Here is a 17,156-nt window from a genome sequence, read left to right as displayed (position 1 = left end):
GGCCAATGAACTGGCTAAGAACAGCACCAGGCCCTTCAAAGAGTTTACAGTTTATTCCATTTAATAAACAGTTTTACCTGTAGTAGGTAAGGACTTCTAAATCAGCTTTTGTGCCCTCCTTCGCCTCCTGAGCTAGATGCCTGATGGCTTTGCCATGAGGCTCCTTGTTACTGTCAATCCAGTAAAGCCACACTTCCTCTTCATCAATGTCATCCGAGATGACTGGGCACTCTAAGGGATTGTCCATTTGTGTCGAAACCAACCTGCAATCACAAACAATTCACAATGGAGCCACTAGCAAACTACCACGAATTTAACAACAGAGAAGATAACAAAAAAATATGTGCTTATTATGGATGCTCACTTGGTCTGGATAAGAATGTCAGCATTCCCTGGGCTCAGCATAAACTTGCAGATGAGTTCCTGAGTTACTGGTATTGCTGTGGTGTTAGATACACACAGGTCCGAAAGATAATCCAAGAATCTGCAGTCAAAAAACATAGATGCAACAGAACATGAGGCTTAAAATACTACAGAGAAACACTGCAGTTGAAATCTCCAGCATCACATATTAGTGATGCTCAAGGAAGCACATATCATGAGGTTTATCAACATAGGTTCTATTGCAACTCACAACAGATAAAGAACAGTTAATAGCTTTAAGAGCCACCCTGAGTCGTGCTGAACAGCCAGGGACAGAAGAGAAAAATACTCCAAGTGTGACAATTCTCAGCATATCAAAGGCCAAAGAGTTGTGCCAGAACTTAAGAGCCACCTGAGGCTGTCCTACATTTGGCTGGCAAGGGAGCTTTCCCTGAAGGCCCTCGTCCTTGTCAAGAACCAAACGCAAGAGTACACATTCTTGCCCATCTTCCCCACCAGGTAACATGTCTTGCAAACCCAAGTAGCAAGAAAATATACTTGAGATATAGCTGTGGAGATAGCTGTGTACCCTCTGAGGATCTCCATCACACTGGAAGAGTCCACACTTCCATCTTTTAAAGATGCCTTAAAACAATCTCTGAAGTGATGCAGCAAACAATTAGTGAAGAGTGAAGATCTGCCAGGAACTCTGTATTCAAAGAGGTCATTCCACACACAGGAGAAACAACAAAGATTTATGCGGAAATCAGTTTCTTATGAATTCACCTCCTGAATTTAGGTCTTCTGATGTCTACAAGATTCAGGCTGAAGCTTTTCTCACAGCTGGGACATTGATTAGGTACTTGCTTGAAATTAAGCTTTGTAGCAACAGATAGTTAACAGTGCACAGCAATACTGCATCACAAAGATAATATTAAGTAAACAGCACATAATTACAAAGAATTCTGTGAGAGTTACCTACTCAGAGCTGATATTCATAAAGGTTTTAATTTTTGTATCTCATGTATACTGACACAATTCCTACTCAGACAAGCATAGCTGCAAAAGTCTAGGAGACTCTCCATGAAAGTAAGTGCTATAAGATCAAGCCTTTACTGTTCAGATTGCACTATCTTAGCAAGGTGGTTTTTTTCAAATATTTATTGCTCCTTGACTTCAGCTTTAAAGAAGTGAATACACAACAGTTGCACAATGTAGTTATGCAACAAATAATATGATATCCTTAACCCCGCAAAAATGACAAGATTATCAGGTGGATGAAGTGCTGAGGGACATGGTTTAGGGAGTGTTAGGAATGGTTGGACTCGATGATCCAGTGGGTCCTTTCCAACCTGGTGATTCTGTGAATAAACACTAGGACCCGTAAGCACTGAGAAGGAGCTGATGTCATGCAGTTGCCTTGTAGTACTGACTAAACCCAATACAGTATAGAATGGGAGAGGCAATGAGATTACAGAGTGGGACAAAAACGCTATAGACATATAGAGAATAATGAAAGCAGTGAAGCACCTGGGCTTTGAGCAATAACCTTAATCATTAAGAGAAAAATGGTATTCACAATTATAGAGGACATTATTTGGCCTTCAGTCCATTAATTTCTTATACTTGTATTGCTTGTAATTTTATAACTGAAAATACAATGAAAAAAATAGATAGATTTTCCATTTTAAAAATCCATTTCCTTTATATTCTGACCTAAAGTTAATAAAAAAAATTCCAACTGAGTGAAGTTCAAGGCCAAAATTTTTCATTTGGAACAAGATCTGGTCTAAAACACATATTTTACCAGGATCTTTACTGTCTTAAGCTCCTTTCAGGTCTGACCCAGAATCAGGATCTGCAGGAAAACTGATATTAATAAAAGTTTAGAAAAACTGACATATGTGTCATTCGCACTGAGATTACTAGCAGGGGAACCAACACAAGTGGCAGTTTCATAGAGGAGCTGCAGAGTTATTAGAAATCAAGATTTGTTTCTTTCTCTCTGTCTCAATCTGAACTAAACCAAATTTCCAAGTGTCCTGTAATGTACAAACCTTGCTTTTCAATAAGGTCTAGTACTGAAATGCAGATACAATACAATCATATCCCAAGAATTATAGGCATTTCTGATATTTTCTAGCATGAAACTACATGTGGTTTTTCGTCTACTATGTCAAAATAAAGCTGGGAGAAAAAGACAATAAATGGATGACTAGCAAGCAGATTCACAGCTACTGCAAATATCAATACAGAAAAAGAATGTTACTTGGACCACTTCAAACCTTGGCTCTCGATTTCTCCTGAGTAAATTAACAAATGTCTCTATTTCTTTAGCAGTGATGTGTTTCTCTAGCAGTTTTCTGTTGTTGTGCAACAAAGCAGTAATGGTGTCTTCTGCCAGAATATCATAACCAATCTGTGACTGCATGACGCAGAAGTTCTTAGCAATATATTCCTGAAAAAAAATGAAAATTTCCATGATGACCTGTTAAGCAGTAATGTCTTTCTTTTAGAACCACAAGCATCCAGCTCAATTAGCAATCAAAATAACCCTCAAAACTTTCCTCTCTGAACAGGCCAGAACAAAAGAACATCTGAACACCTAAAATATGTACCACAAGAAACAGATTCAATACTAGGAATTACTAACTCTTCTTATTCTTTCACAAACCAAAGGAATGAACCTGTGAAAATATATACAAAATTCAAGAAATGGCAACCAATTTTTTTAAAAGGGAAAACCAAAAGAGTTTTGTAACAGGAAAGAAAGCTTCTTAAATAAGTCTTCGCTCCTCCCCTCTTTCTCCCCCCTCCAAGAGAGAAATATTTCACTAAAGCGTTACAAGGAAAAAAAAGCAGCCACACAAAGTAGTTCAATCTGTTATGCTCAACTCCTTTAGTCCTATAAGGTTAGTTTAGTTTTTCTGCACTGCAACGTGCAAAGTACTAGACATTATATTCTGAAATCTATTTCTCACAGGGAGTTTCCAGCTGTGAGAAATCAGGCTACCTGATAGAATAACCTCCAGTTTCATTCACTGCCAGCCTTCGTTAAGTATTTAAGTAATAAGAATGCAGGCAGTTTTGCAGACTTCCCACTTTACAACCCAGAGTCCAAGAGCATAAATTTAATAACAAAAAGCCCATGAATAAAGCAGAGGACCACCGTCTCATTGCAAGGTTGTGAAGGTATAAGCTGAACTTTGGATATTCATTACTGATAATTAACATACAAGTCCCTACAAAACAAAAACACTGTTCCTCAGCATAAGACTGTGACTACTTTCTTAACTACTAACCTACACAAAACTCAGTCTAGTTTTGTACAAAATTACACCACTCTCTAGTACAAAATTACTGCAGAATCCCAGTGGTAAATGCAGGGAGCAATATCAAACCCAGGATACATAACTATATAAATCAGGAGGAAAATTATCTCGAATAACACTGACCTGGTTTTTCCTATAGTCCTGCTGGGAATGTCTGAGAACTCTGTAACACAACCTTAACATATACTTGTATGGGGCATATCTCTGGTCACCTAGGTCTTCAAGTCTCAGCATCGATCCTTCACCTTTGTCCTTAAAAGGAGCTTTGAGGATCCCAAATATCTGTTCAAAATCAAAATCACTGAGAATAAAAAATCAAATAAAGATTTTAGCTTAACTTACAGCAGTCAATGGAAATGTCCTCTGACAGGATCAGCACAAGGGTTTTATTGACTAGAAGGGATTCACTGCATTTATATTTAGTCATACACAGATGAGTACGAGTACACCAACAATCTCAGACAATACAGCTTTAAGCATTTAGCTTTACATACAACTTGACTGGCATTACTTTCACTTGAGTGCTATTCCCAACTTGAAATAGTGCTTTAACTTTGGATAAATTAAGGATGAAAAGGGAGAACAATACTGACTGCCATCTGGTTTTATTCTTTTCACTGTTTTTTTAATTTTAGTAAGCTGCTTGAAGAGAATATTTTGATTTACATGCAGGCTGGCCCTCATATAAAGTCAGGGATCCATAAAGACACCAGAATTTTTCTTATATGGGGAATGCTGGCAAGACTGAGACTATGTAGCAAGCTTGTTTCAAATATGCTGAACAGTTTGTTATCAAATATGGCTTTACAAGCAATCAGAATCACAAGAAACTAACACACAGCAGACTTAACCTCTTCTCTCTGGTTCATAGACCAAGACGTGAGACTTGATTAATGAGCTTCACACCTATGCAGTCCAACCAGACACAAACCCAACATGGCATAAGCCAAGCTCCCCAAAAAGCACCATTTTCTCAAATCGCTCTCTCCTACAACTAGTCTGTAAATACAATAGGACATACCTGAGCCAATATATTTTGCTCCCTCATTAATTTTTGTCGTTCCCGGTTTGGCTTGGTAACGACCACATCCAAAACCTCCTGCCCATTATTAGGCACATCAGCAACAAAGAAAATGAGATCTTCCAGTAACTTGGTTACAAACCTAGGACAAATAGACAAATCATTATTATATAGTCATTCAATACTTGCTAGGATTCATTAAGAAAGAAAATCACCTTTTAGAACAAGCTTTATCCAGCGCAATGGAACTTCAATCACTGCAAAGTTAAGTTTGACATGTACTTAAGGATTCCAGGCTTCAGTTCAGTAGAGGCTAAAATCCATCACATGGATGTTTAGCAAGGCATTAAACAACAACCGGGGGGGGAAAGGAGAAAAACAGAGGATACTGGATTGATGCAGCGTATTCAGAAATCCAAAATCTATACCAGCTGGCCTCAAGGCTTAACAACAGTTGAAAGACACTCTTATGCAGGCTAGCAAGGATTTTTATACTTTATCACAGACATGGGTCCATGAAACAAGATGCTGTACTCACCAGGGGAATAAGTACATTCTGCCATTAGATTATTTCCCTACTGACCAAAGCACCTATTGAAAAATGACTATATTTGTTTCACTTTCTCTTCTACATAAAAGAAGATAAGGCAGAAACAAGTGCTAACAAGGACAGAGGCAGTAGTAAATCCTCCTCTCCCACCTTCAGAAAATAAGAAATAAAAGAATACTAGCAGTAGTCATTGTCTGCTTGTTACTAACATACCTCACCAGGCATGCACAGAGAGAAGTATCAATGCCCACAGATTTCCATGAATCTCCCTTGAAAGAAATAGCAAACTTTTACAAACAAAATACAGTATGTCTCCTACCCTGGGTAAGCATCATCTGAATTTGGACCTCCTCTAGTCTACAATCACTAAAAGCGTAGGCATGCTATGAAAATGGCAGGGAAATGCTCAGTAGATCTTCAAAGTCATATCTGGGAGCCAGACACAAAGCTTCCACTACCCACGAGGGGGCTGGGCTGTTCAGCCAAGCCATCTAAGTGAGTTTTAGCTTTAAAAGTCTCACCCCACCGGTGGAGAAAAGCAAGATTCCTCCAACAGAAAAAGTAGAAAAGATAGATGTAAAATGGAGCAACTAGGAATAAACATTGCAATTCCCTACTTACCTAAGCAGGAAGGTAATAACACAGGGAAGAGCCAAGAGCAATTTTTTTTCCAAAGGAAATCACAGGAACAAACAAATAATGGCACTATTCTGCAATGTTTTACATGTACATTGTACCAATCTGGCAACATTAAGACTTGACAACACTGGGTTGCAGTGGCACAGCGGTGCAAGGCTAATACAGGGATGTCACACTCCGATTATGTTGTATCCCTCTCTGGTTCAACTCAATCATGAAATGTCCCATCAGATTTTCAAGGCTGACTACCAACATCTAGGCCATTACAGATCTGCCTGCTAGGATAAATCCTCCACCTGATACTAAATCATCTGGTCTAATCGCTACTGACAACCAGCCGCAAAAAAATCAGTTTTATCACTAAAAATTTGCATTTTCAGCAAAAAGTTGCCTATTATGCACGGTGAAATAGAAGCTACAAATTAACACTGCCAGAGATGCTGTCTAATATTCAGTTTAACCAGAGACAGTTGAAAGCAAACAGTGAACTACATCATTGGCAGTGGGATATATTTGGCTACAACATACAATAAAATCCCCTAATTCAGGGGTGGCTGTGAAAGATGTTCTAATAGCACTACAGATAAAAAAGATGAATTGAAAGGGTAAACACCAAAATTACATAAAATAGGAAAAGAGAACAGGGCAAAAATAGAAACAAGAAAGAAAAGTGACTTTTGCAGAACCTTCTCAGTCATTCTAAGACCTCCTTCTACTTGCTCTTGCAGCACAAATGTGCAGTAGAGAGAACTCCGCACAAATCAAAACTGCCATGCTGCCTACTACATAGCTGGCTTTCTTGTACATGAGGATCAAATGCAATGGACCTCCGTACTACAGCTCAGAAGTGTTTTATCACAGGAAATTATGACAACTACTTCGCATTTGCCCAGCGAGCTACCCATTTATTTATGAGGCCAGTGAGCTGGCCAAGTGCCGTTTACCTCCATTTTACAGATGAGGTACACAGACCAGCATAAGGTGCAGTAAGGATACTCTGTCAGAGATGGAATCTCTCCCAGGCTAGCACTCTCAACATTGAAGTGTCCTCTCCCATTTGCTTCTATGTCCACGCAGATGTTACTAACTTACCCATTACTGTGACACCATGATGTCATGAATAACGAAACACCAATTTAGGAGGGAAAAAACTAAAATTCACTAACCTCCGTTCATTCTGGGTTATTGTTCCATTCTCCAGCTTTTTCACAGTTGATGCTAGCACCTTGTTTGCGTCATTGGCAAAGTCCAAGTCTCTGACCTCAGACAGAGGAACTGATACAATGGCAAAGGCTTCCTTGTCTTCTTTTGCTTGGCATGTCCCAATCTGCAGTAGGTTTTGATTTGATATTTGATTTATATGGGTAAGTAATCCTCTTACATTTATCCTAATTATTATGCTTACTCTATATGTTAGAAATGAGATCACCAACAGACAACTTAGGCAATGAGGCTGGGATTTAAACCCAAAGATATATGTTTACCTTTAACATCACAGGCCTCTCTTCATCAGTGTCTATTGGAATGCTGGTACTAGTGACCCAAGTGTTAGTGCATAAATGCCTCAGTCGGACGTACGAGTTCCTAGAGGAGAATAAAACAAACAACAAGTTAGATGGATCAGTCCTGAGCTAAAGTGGGCAAGGTGGGATGCAATGCAACACATGATGGCGAAAGCAGACTTGAGGGCCTGACCCACACAAGCCGCTCATAACAAAAGGGTAAGGGAGACCTAAAAGATACTGCAGTACCCTTTTCCCTTGCTTCCTTCTTTCCCACCCAGAACAGAGCTGCAACAAGAACAAACAGCATCTTAGGATTATGCAGAATGCTGGTTTTATGTATTCATATGAGCCTAGGAGTAAAGTATTCCTTACTGAAAAAAGTTAAAAGAAAGGTGTCATAAAATCCGAACATCCGAACAGAAATACATTTCATGAATAAAAGCAAATCTTTACTAATTTTTTTTTTTTGCTAAGTAACGAATACTTTCAACCAATCATAGCAGAAAAGTCAGAAAGTGAAGCTGACCATGGTTTCACAGCTTCACCATTATGATGTGCAAAACTTTGCTCCAGGGAGCAAGCATTTACAGCACTAGTTCTCAACTGAAAATCAAGAGAACAAAAAGCAGACATGAGATACTGCTAAATTCTTTCCATATGATAATTTGTGGTATTATCAAAAAGCAGAGCTGAGAAATCAATTACAATTTTTACTCTGAATTCTACTTCTTAAATATATTCACTGTGGTCTTCATTCACGCTCTCTCTTCTATGCTGATGGGCTTTGAGTATTCAAGTAAGCAAATTATGTGGCAAAATTTAGCATAGCAAATATACTTCAAAGCTGCATACATTGGTATTTGCGGGTACCCAGCTTTAAAATCCACCCTCATAACAACTAGCCCCAAATATCTGCATGCCCATTCAGTCACAACCAACTCCTACGTATCCAATCTCAGCTGAGCAACACAGTTGAAATTTCAAATATTCACAATTAAAACCCAGAAGCCACTTGCTGAATCCATTTGAATAACAAATGTGTTCAGTGGTGTCATGATCTGTCAGGGGAACAGAAGCCCAGCTCACTCTACACGTTATTTTGTTGAGAACAATTCAGTTAGATCTATTAGCAGTACAGTTTTTTTTTCAAGCAGTGCACAGGACTCAATTCTGTCCTCATATACATCTGTGTAATATTTAGCCCGTTATTTTTCTCTTCACAGAATCTCTTTAAGTATCACTTGTTTTATCCTTATAATTATTTCACCCAGTCAAAGCAGCAGTATCATGTTTTATACATCCCTTGTTTATCCATGAACGCTCTTCAGATTTTAACTGAAGGATAATACTTGCTCGTGTTTGATTTTTACTGCTTTACTCACCAGCATAATGCTAGGAAGAAACCCTGTCAATGCAGCACTACTTTTTTACTTTCTTTCCTGTTTTTTCTTTACCTTGGAACCAGGCAATCAGCTCTCTGAAGAGTGGTGGCATCCAGTTCAAAGAGAGATGCAATGTCATTTCCATGTGGCACAGAGACTAAAGTATACATAATCTTCTCCCCTGCTTGGCGTTTCTTCTTTGAAGGAGGAAGGTCGCCGTCTCTCTGCTGATTAGGCACAAGGGTTATTTGCTTGCATCAGGGCCCATTATAAATTCTCCAATTACCTTGCGAACAAGTAATATATCTGAATTGTACCTTTTTTTTCTTTACATTCTAGTAAGAATGTACTATGACTGGCTTTGGAGTGTGTAACACAAAGGATGCACTTTGCCCCAGGCACATGGGGTCTCAGACAGTCATTATAACAACAGCAGGTCACAAGCTACAGAGAGACTGTGGTACTGTATACATTATTACTTGACACCTACAACTTCAAAGAAACTGCAGTAGTTGTAGACCCTTTACTCTCAACAGATGTAACTATGCAGTGCTGGTTTGGAAAAGACCAAAGTTAAAAGAACAGAACTAATGAAAACTAGATTTTGTAAAGGGGGGAGGGGATTAAAAAAAAAAAAAAGGCAATTTGCCTAATTCCGCAGTCGTTTTATTTAAGTTTGCTTGCTTTTTCCTCTCGTGTGGTCAGAATTAAAGCAGCACGTTTTCCAAACAGCAAGAGTCAGAATATCTGCTCCACTAAGATCAACTTATCTTTGGAAGAAGGGGTACACACAACGCACCAGCTAGACTGCATTACAACCTTAGTACAGGCTGATGATGCATTGGAGGCAAGATCCAATATAGGTCTGTATGCATCCACTGAAACCGGAGAAGTTGACTCCCTTTGAGGAGCCTAGCTTTCAAGCGTCAGATTTACGTTGTGTTGGTGTCTCAAAAGAGGTGTGCAAATCTAAGGTGGTGATCTGCCTCCCACCATCTGCTGAAAGTCCATGGGAATTTTGTGACCCAGCACGACAAAGCACTCATCTCCATCTTCAGTTACCTGCACACCTTTATCCTCACAGACGTCAAATCCTACCTTCCCTAAGCATATATCTTTGTTTGGAGGATTAATTCAGAGTCTGTGCCTGTAACCACACAGCAAACAACAGAATTACTGGCATAAGTAAAAGCTGCTCCTCTGGGGTGTTGAGTTACACATATTACAAAAGACTAATAACCAATTAAGAGACTAGCAGCCCAGGGCCTTTCACATATATGAAATACATCACAGAGGGAAAGGGAAAAGAGGAATGAAGAAAGCCAAAAAAGAAAAATCAAACACTGGAAACCTGAAATACTATTAGAATGATTTATAGTGCACCACTAGGGAAGAGATGTACGAAGCAATGTGAAGAGGCTAGACTGTACTCAGTTTGCATTAGTACCTTGATTAAAGCCAAACTGTCAGGGACAATCAAGGAAAAAAGCCTTGATTATTCATATTGCCAATTGATTAAGCAACAAAATCAAGGATGCCTGAAACCATGTAAGAAATAGCTAGTTATAATCTTAGTCCAAGGCACTTTTTTAATCCTTCCAAAACATATATTTTTTCATTATCAAGCCTAGAGAAGGCGAGATTTCAATTCTAAAAACAATAGAGAGACAGTAGAAGAAAACAGTAAAAAGTCCTCTCAGAAACTTTTCTTAGGCTCAAAGTGATTATAGCATTGTCATTAGTTTTTGAGAGGAAAGTTTGCTGAGACAAAAGGGGAACCATCTCATGTGCCTTGCACAAGAGTAAACTCTTATCTGGCAGTCCTTACATCCTTCCATACCTTACAGCCAAAAATATTAAACAAAATTGCACATAAAAACTAAACCTGCATGCAAGGGATGAGAAAAAAATAGCCAAAATTTTTGTGATTTATATACACATTTTGTTTTCCAAACTCAAGATAAGACCCAAACAGGAAAGGCAGGCAAACTATAAGAGAATCCTCTTAAGAGCTTAATAGGCCTGAGTCAGAGTCTAGCATCAAATGAAAATCTAATTCCTAATTTCCAAACAAATATGGAAAATCAGTTTAAAATTCAAGAGGTCTGTAAAGGGGTGAATGGCACAGGATAGTTTATGACAGCATCCAGACTTTTTGATATTTCCCAATCTTATATTCAAAACCAGTTAGGATTTCCCAGAAACAACCCACTCTACTATAATTTCCAAACTAAAAAGGCTGGTACACAAAAAAGCGAGACACTTCATAATTTTATGCATTGTTTTCCCTGGGGTTCTGGAAAAAAAACAGACCAAAATACAAAATCGTATTCTACTCTGCGTTATGTATGTCTTTTTGCTCACTCATGTCTGGTCATCTCCAATAGGTCATTAAGCATGAGTGTGCAGGTTTCTGTTACAGGAAGTAAAGTCAAAGACAGGTCTCCTGTACTCAAGTAGTTCATGCTAACCACGAGCTCTGTGGAGAAGTTCATCCTGCAGTTTCAGGCTGACTTCACTCACTCGCTGGTCTCCTCAGCAATCGTATAGATGCTATTGAGAAGCAGAGCTTGCTTATCACATCCAAACACCACCATCCAGGCTTGTCACCTGTCAAATCAGACCTGGCATATGAGCAAGAGCTGGTTTTCTGAAAAGAAAGTCCACTTCAACAGAGGGCAAGGCAGTGCCTGTAACACTGCTAACTGAAATGCAAAGCTCAGCTGGTCAAAATGAGACCTACGTAATAGCTGCACAGTACTTTGAGACTGGACTCCAGCACAAACCTTAGAACTTCCCTTATAATGCTACTCTAGGATCTCAGACACCTCACAACCTAACCTTGATTATGGGTGTTAAGCACTCGGCAATAAATAAATGATATAACAAGAAATGACCCTGAACTTCACAGCTCTGAAAACAATTTCTGCAAATAGTGCACGAGAGACAGAGCAACAGTCATCATATATGAACATACATGGATTTATGTCTAAGTTTATGTGTGAGTGCATGTCCACATGCCGCTGTGACAGAGAGAGAGAAAACACACACAGACTTGCACACAGAAAGATGTTTATGATTAATTAAATTTAGTAAGCAGTCATCAGAATCTGCACTTAACCTAGCCGTTATTGAATCACCAGATGAGTCTAAATGAGGACATGGAGAGAAGTGAAAGTATTAGACTATTTCAAATTAATTAGACAATATGACCAGCTCAGGAGAAGCATTGCATTCCTAAGCAGATGAAAACAAGAATACATTTGCTCAAGTAAGAACCTGGAATACAAAGAGATACAGTCAGCAAAACTGAATTCAATGAAGAGAAGGGAGGAAAAGGACTGTAAAAGACCTCAAAAGTAGAGAGAAGAAAATTCAGCTTAAAGCAGTATGGAGCCAAAGCCAGTGAACAGATTCCGAGCTGTTGGTGATGTGGTCAAGGAAAGCACTCCCAGGACTTATTCAAAAAAAAGAAAAAGCAGATGAATTACATGCTAAGAGTACAGAGAAGCACAAAAACTGTGGGTAAAACAACACCAACAAATAGTAAATTTGCTGAGGGAAAAAAAATAGCTTTGATTGTTCCAAAATGCTGGCAAGTTACTGACGGGTTGTTCCAAGTCAAATCAGATACATATCCAAAGAGAAGAAGTCGGAGTCACTTCACTCTGTCATGCACTGGCTAAATTGCTCACAAGGATGAAGCTCACATTCAGCTCCCCTTCTGCCTAGCATGAATTGGACCTGCACCTTCCAAAAGACTGACCCAGTCGAGATACTAGGTGGTAAAATACCAAGAGCAAAGTTAGCCTCCTCTGCCTAACAAAACTCAAGTGTTCAAACCAACTAGAGGGTTGTTAGCTTCCAAGTCACCAGCCTCATTCTGTGGCAGTAAAGCAAAGCACACAACTCACATACATGATGAGACTTGGCCAGGAGGGGGAACTGAAAATACCCCTACCATAAAGCCAGCAGACCCAGTAGTCTTCCAGGAGGGACTCGTCTAGGAAAGCGAAGGCTGAGAATTCAAAAAAGCAGTCCTAGCTAGTGAAAACAAACAGTCGTGAAAATACTGATCCAGGCTTACAGCGAAGTCCACAACTCCTGAGCTACCAGCAGTGATTTGCAGTGTATCAGATGGATTTAAAAAGAAACTTAACAAAAAATAATGGCAACAGGCACAACATGGTGTTTGCAATTTGAAGGGCAAATTTGATGTAACTGAAGACAAATCCAATATTGTAATCAGAGACAAAATAATCAGATTCTCTTTCTTGAGACTTGTAACCTACCTGATAACTCTTCCTCACAGATCTTAATATAATTTGCTAGTATTTGTGACCTATCCCAAATACCCTTTATTCACTGAAACTGGGTATCATACCTAAAGTTCAGATTTACATGTAGTTTTGCTTATGGAAAGGCCTTTCTTAAGTGCAAAAAGTAATAGGAAGCCATTACCTTTTCTTTTAGAAACCAAATCTACAACGACAATTGGTAATGACACCTCTTGTAGCATAGAAACAGACAAGGATAATGCCCTGGTCCTGAATGAATACATTAAGCTGCACTACAGATTTCATCAGAAATTAAATTTAATAGCAACCAGAGTTCTGAAAATGCCTGTTAAATCCAGTACAAGGTGGTATCTCAATATGTTAACCCAGTTTAGGAGGCTCTTACAAAACCAGCATTTTCAGAGAGCAGTGAGCAGAACTCCGTAGGTCAGAGGATTTGAAAAATTCTATGTGAAAAGAAAACTGAGTAAATTAATGGCCAGCCTTGCTCCTGCATGTTACAAAGCCTCGGCAGACAGCACAGCAGTTAGCCTCCTGTAACACCTTCGCTGTTGACTCATTTGTGAGTCATAGCATTTTTAGCAGAGACATCACGTTGCAATTCTGTTGTTAGGAGCCAGAGACATTCTGTAAGAAACAATGTATGCGCTTTCAGAGCTGATTCAGACCTGTGTGCAGCAGCAGAATAATAATAATGTGCCGGCATCTGTGTCTCCCCTTCTCTCCCAAGCGTATCAAGTGGTCTGACTGCTGGCTTTATATAAGCAGAGACACTGCCATTTTAAAGCTGATTTTTTTTATGCTTTTCAGATTGTTTGTTGTCAGGTTAATTCCTAACCAAGCCTTTAAAAAAAACAATAAATTCCCCAAGCCTATTCTGTTTGTTTAAACTGCATTACCTGTGTCCCACATTATAAAATTTTAATTAAATAAACAGTTGCTGGAAGGTAAAATAAATTAATTTACAGAGTTTATCAGAACAATATATCACCTGAGTTGGAAGCAAGAAAGTAAACTTTGAATTGCAGACTTGTTTGGAATTCACAAATATAGATAAACAGAAGTCAAATGAGGTATGTCAAATTGCAACTGGTAGTCCATGGCAGAACTGTCCAATTTCTTTGCAGGAAATGTAAACACATACCAGTCTAAATCCTAAGAAAAATCTCAACAATAAAAGTGAGTTCGGAACTGATTAGGATTAGTGCTCTCATGCAGACAAATGGAGTTAAGGTACCTGTCCAAAGACAGCCTTTAATACAAAGTCACTAACGAATGCCAGGTTCCCAGCTGTACTTGACACTTTCCCAATGCTTTAAAGTTCTTCTGGATGTTGTACATTTCTGTGATTAGAAATAGTAGACTACTTTGCAGCATAAAATACACCAATTTTGGCTTTTATGGGAGCTGTTACACAGAGCACTGGGTTTTGTTGCACGATATGCTAGAATCTTCCAGACTTCAAGAGATGAAGAAGTCTTTGAGAAAAAAACGTATAAAGAAAATTAATTAACTCATTGCAAGGCCAAATTTTATCAGAAATAAAAGCAGTGTTTCACAAGACAATTTGGCTGGATACTCAAGAAGCAGCCCACAAAATGAGCAATGAGCCGCAGTACAAGTGTAGTTTTGATGCTTGGGAACAAAAGTCCCAGTGACTTCCAGTAATATTTGTGTTCTCCGGAGCCAAAACCCTCTCAGACTTTTAAGTCACTTAAGGCAAGGCAAAAATGATGCACTTAGGCAGAACCTAGGTGCCTATGCCCACTATTGCACCACGGAAAATCCTTCTCCATTGCTGCTTCCTAAAATTCAGTTGCCTAAGCAACTGTGATCAGGACTTGTAAACCAGGCAGTCAACATGCACAGGGAGCAAAGGGTTGGCACAAAATGCACGGATGGCTGTGCCACCTTTACAACCCAGGCGACAGAGAAGAAGGTGGTACCCTTTTACGCAACAGACCAAAAGAAAAAAGAGGAACACAGGCTGCACGCTCAGTTTCTTCCTTTAGCTGAAAGGATTTAAGTATGCATCTCCCATTTCCCGGCTACTCAGACTTCAAATTTTGCTGGGGTAGGTTCACTTCCACCTCCCCCTCTAGGGCAGATTTACTTCATGGAAAGTATTTCAAAATTAATTGCTTCAAAAGATGAAAAGAAAGATGCCTTTGCAGTAAATCAGTCGCCTGGCAGAAGAAACACTAGATGAACACCACTGAGCAAAGAAAGCGTGTGTGCTGTAGGTTGCGTGCACATTAGATACAAGACTGACATAGCTGGCCCTTAAAGAACTCAAAATATAAGATTCTTGTATTTTTGAGGAATAATTCAAAACACTGCATCATTGTAACATAAAAGAAATTCCTGCGCAGGGATGCGAAGCTTTTCTGCTCAGTTGCTCAAGGCCAGAATGAAGGCTTAAAATAGCCACTGCTGACTCATACTGCTTCCAACAAGACTATAAAGGGGTAAAGGATCCAAATGGATTTCTACCATGCTAAAAGTGCTGGTAGGCTTGGATTTACAAGCAGTTGTTACCAAAATCGTTAGATCTTTCCCAAAACATTTTTCACAAGAAAGTGATGACCGTGTAAACTAAAATATCCACAGAGACATCAGTTTTGATAATCATTCAGTTTTCATTAAATTTTCATTGGAAGTATTTGTCTAACCTGATTTATCTGATCTGGATTTTTAGTTGAAACCAATATCCAGAAAGATTAAGCCAAATAGTTACAGAAGTCAACTTTAACATTCATGTTTAGATTACTCTCGTGCCTTCTTCATTTCCCAGTCCAGGGAATATTTGACTATTTAGATGAACTGGAACTGCCACAATTAGAAACTCAACTACATCTAAATTAGTATAGTGTGGTACAATAGGATTGGATCCTTGGTGACAAGGTCCCAATATCTACCCTATACACATTTTCATAGCTTTTACTTCTGACTAGCTGTTGTCTGGTTTTCTGGGCTGGGCACCCATGAAGAGTTGCAGCACATTAGATATACACACCTCTGGAACGTTTTTATTTACTTTCATCCAACAGAATACAAGTTTACATGTTTCAAGATTGCTCTGCAAAGTGAATTGAAGTGTTGTAGTAAATAGGGAATAATAAGGAGATTTGATTCAGAAGTGTTGTCATGATGTGAACTACAATGTTAATGCAGATGCACATCTATGAGACGAGCTCTACTGTTCACAGAGCAAAAGCAACCCAAGCATTTCCAAGAAAGCATCCTACCCACTCAGGTATTCTGGAACCTAACAATTTCCATTGGAAAAGTCCAAGGGCTTCCAGTGGCATTCCAATACAAAAGAGAAACAACTAGTGGGACTTCCATATTTTCATGAGAGAGAATTCTCACATCTCTGGACAGTTTATCTGTTATTCCTATATTACCATTAATACCACATACTAGGGATGATAGAAAAATGATGCTGCCAACTCCTAGAAAGGTCTCCAATTTTATTAAAACTGCAGTCCTGAAGGCATGTGATTATATAAGAACCTTGGTTTCATGTCATGAAAAATAAAAAATTCTTCCCCATGCAGAAAAAAACTTGAAAATGTGTCCACTAAAAGAATAAAAGCCAGAAGGCAAACATAAAGAATTTAAAATTATTTTTTTCCTAAGATGATCTCAGCATTTTCAAAGCAATCTCATTAATTTGATGGAGGAACAATTCTTCTTTGGATTATTTGTTGTCTCAGTAACAATAAGATTCCCCCAGGGTTTTAACTCCACTTCCTTCACAAGTTATAAACTACAACATTTCTGGCCTTGCCTCATTAGGTAGAATTAGTTAGCATGCTGTTTGACACCATAAAGGCAAAGGCTGGTGTCTCCTAGACAAAGGGCATGAGGCCTTTGTCTAACCTACCAACACTGCAGCAAGGACAACTTGGATCATTGCAAAGATGTCATGCTAAAGTTGCCTGACGAGTGGCAGGGCTCAGACTAATAATGTGCCTGAATATCCGCTTGCGCGTATTCAATACAGGCAACAAAATGAGTTTCAGCATGTTCTTAGAGCCACACTTCACTGACAAACATGCCC

At 39.0% G+C, this 17,156-nt stretch overlaps 1 protein-coding gene across 1 annotated transcript in view; it reads right to left on the bottom strand.

Annotated features, from left to right (window-relative positions):
* Positions 1–17,156, bottom strand: part of ITPR2 (inositol 1,4,5-trisphosphate receptor type 2) — a 265,394-nt gene that overhangs the window by 180,380 nt on the left and 67,858 nt on the right. Inside the window, exons 11-18 of the mRNA XM_054072496.1 lie at positions 8,865–9,019; positions 7,390–7,489; positions 7,072–7,232; positions 4,717–4,858; positions 3,819–3,977; positions 2,649–2,821; positions 365–484; positions 78–263 (exon numbers count right to left, since the gene is read on the bottom strand). Of these exons, the coding sequence (XP_053928471.1) occupies positions 78–263; positions 365–484; positions 2,649–2,821; positions 3,819–3,977; positions 4,717–4,858; positions 7,072–7,232; positions 7,390–7,489; positions 8,865–9,019 (1,196 nt within the window). The remainder of the gene's footprint in view (positions 1–77; positions 264–364; positions 485–2,648; positions 2,822–3,818; positions 3,978–4,716; positions 4,859–7,071; positions 7,233–7,389; positions 7,490–8,864; positions 9,020–17,156) is intronic.

The sequence above is a fragment of the Cuculus canorus genome, chromosome 1, assembly GCF_017976375.1.
Source record: "Cuculus canorus isolate bCucCan1 chromosome 1, bCucCan1.pri, whole genome shotgun sequence".
Classification (NCBI taxonomy): Eukaryota; Metazoa; Chordata; class Aves; order Cuculiformes; family Cuculidae; genus Cuculus; species Cuculus canorus.
This window is presented reverse-complemented; position numbering and strand designations above follow the sequence as displayed.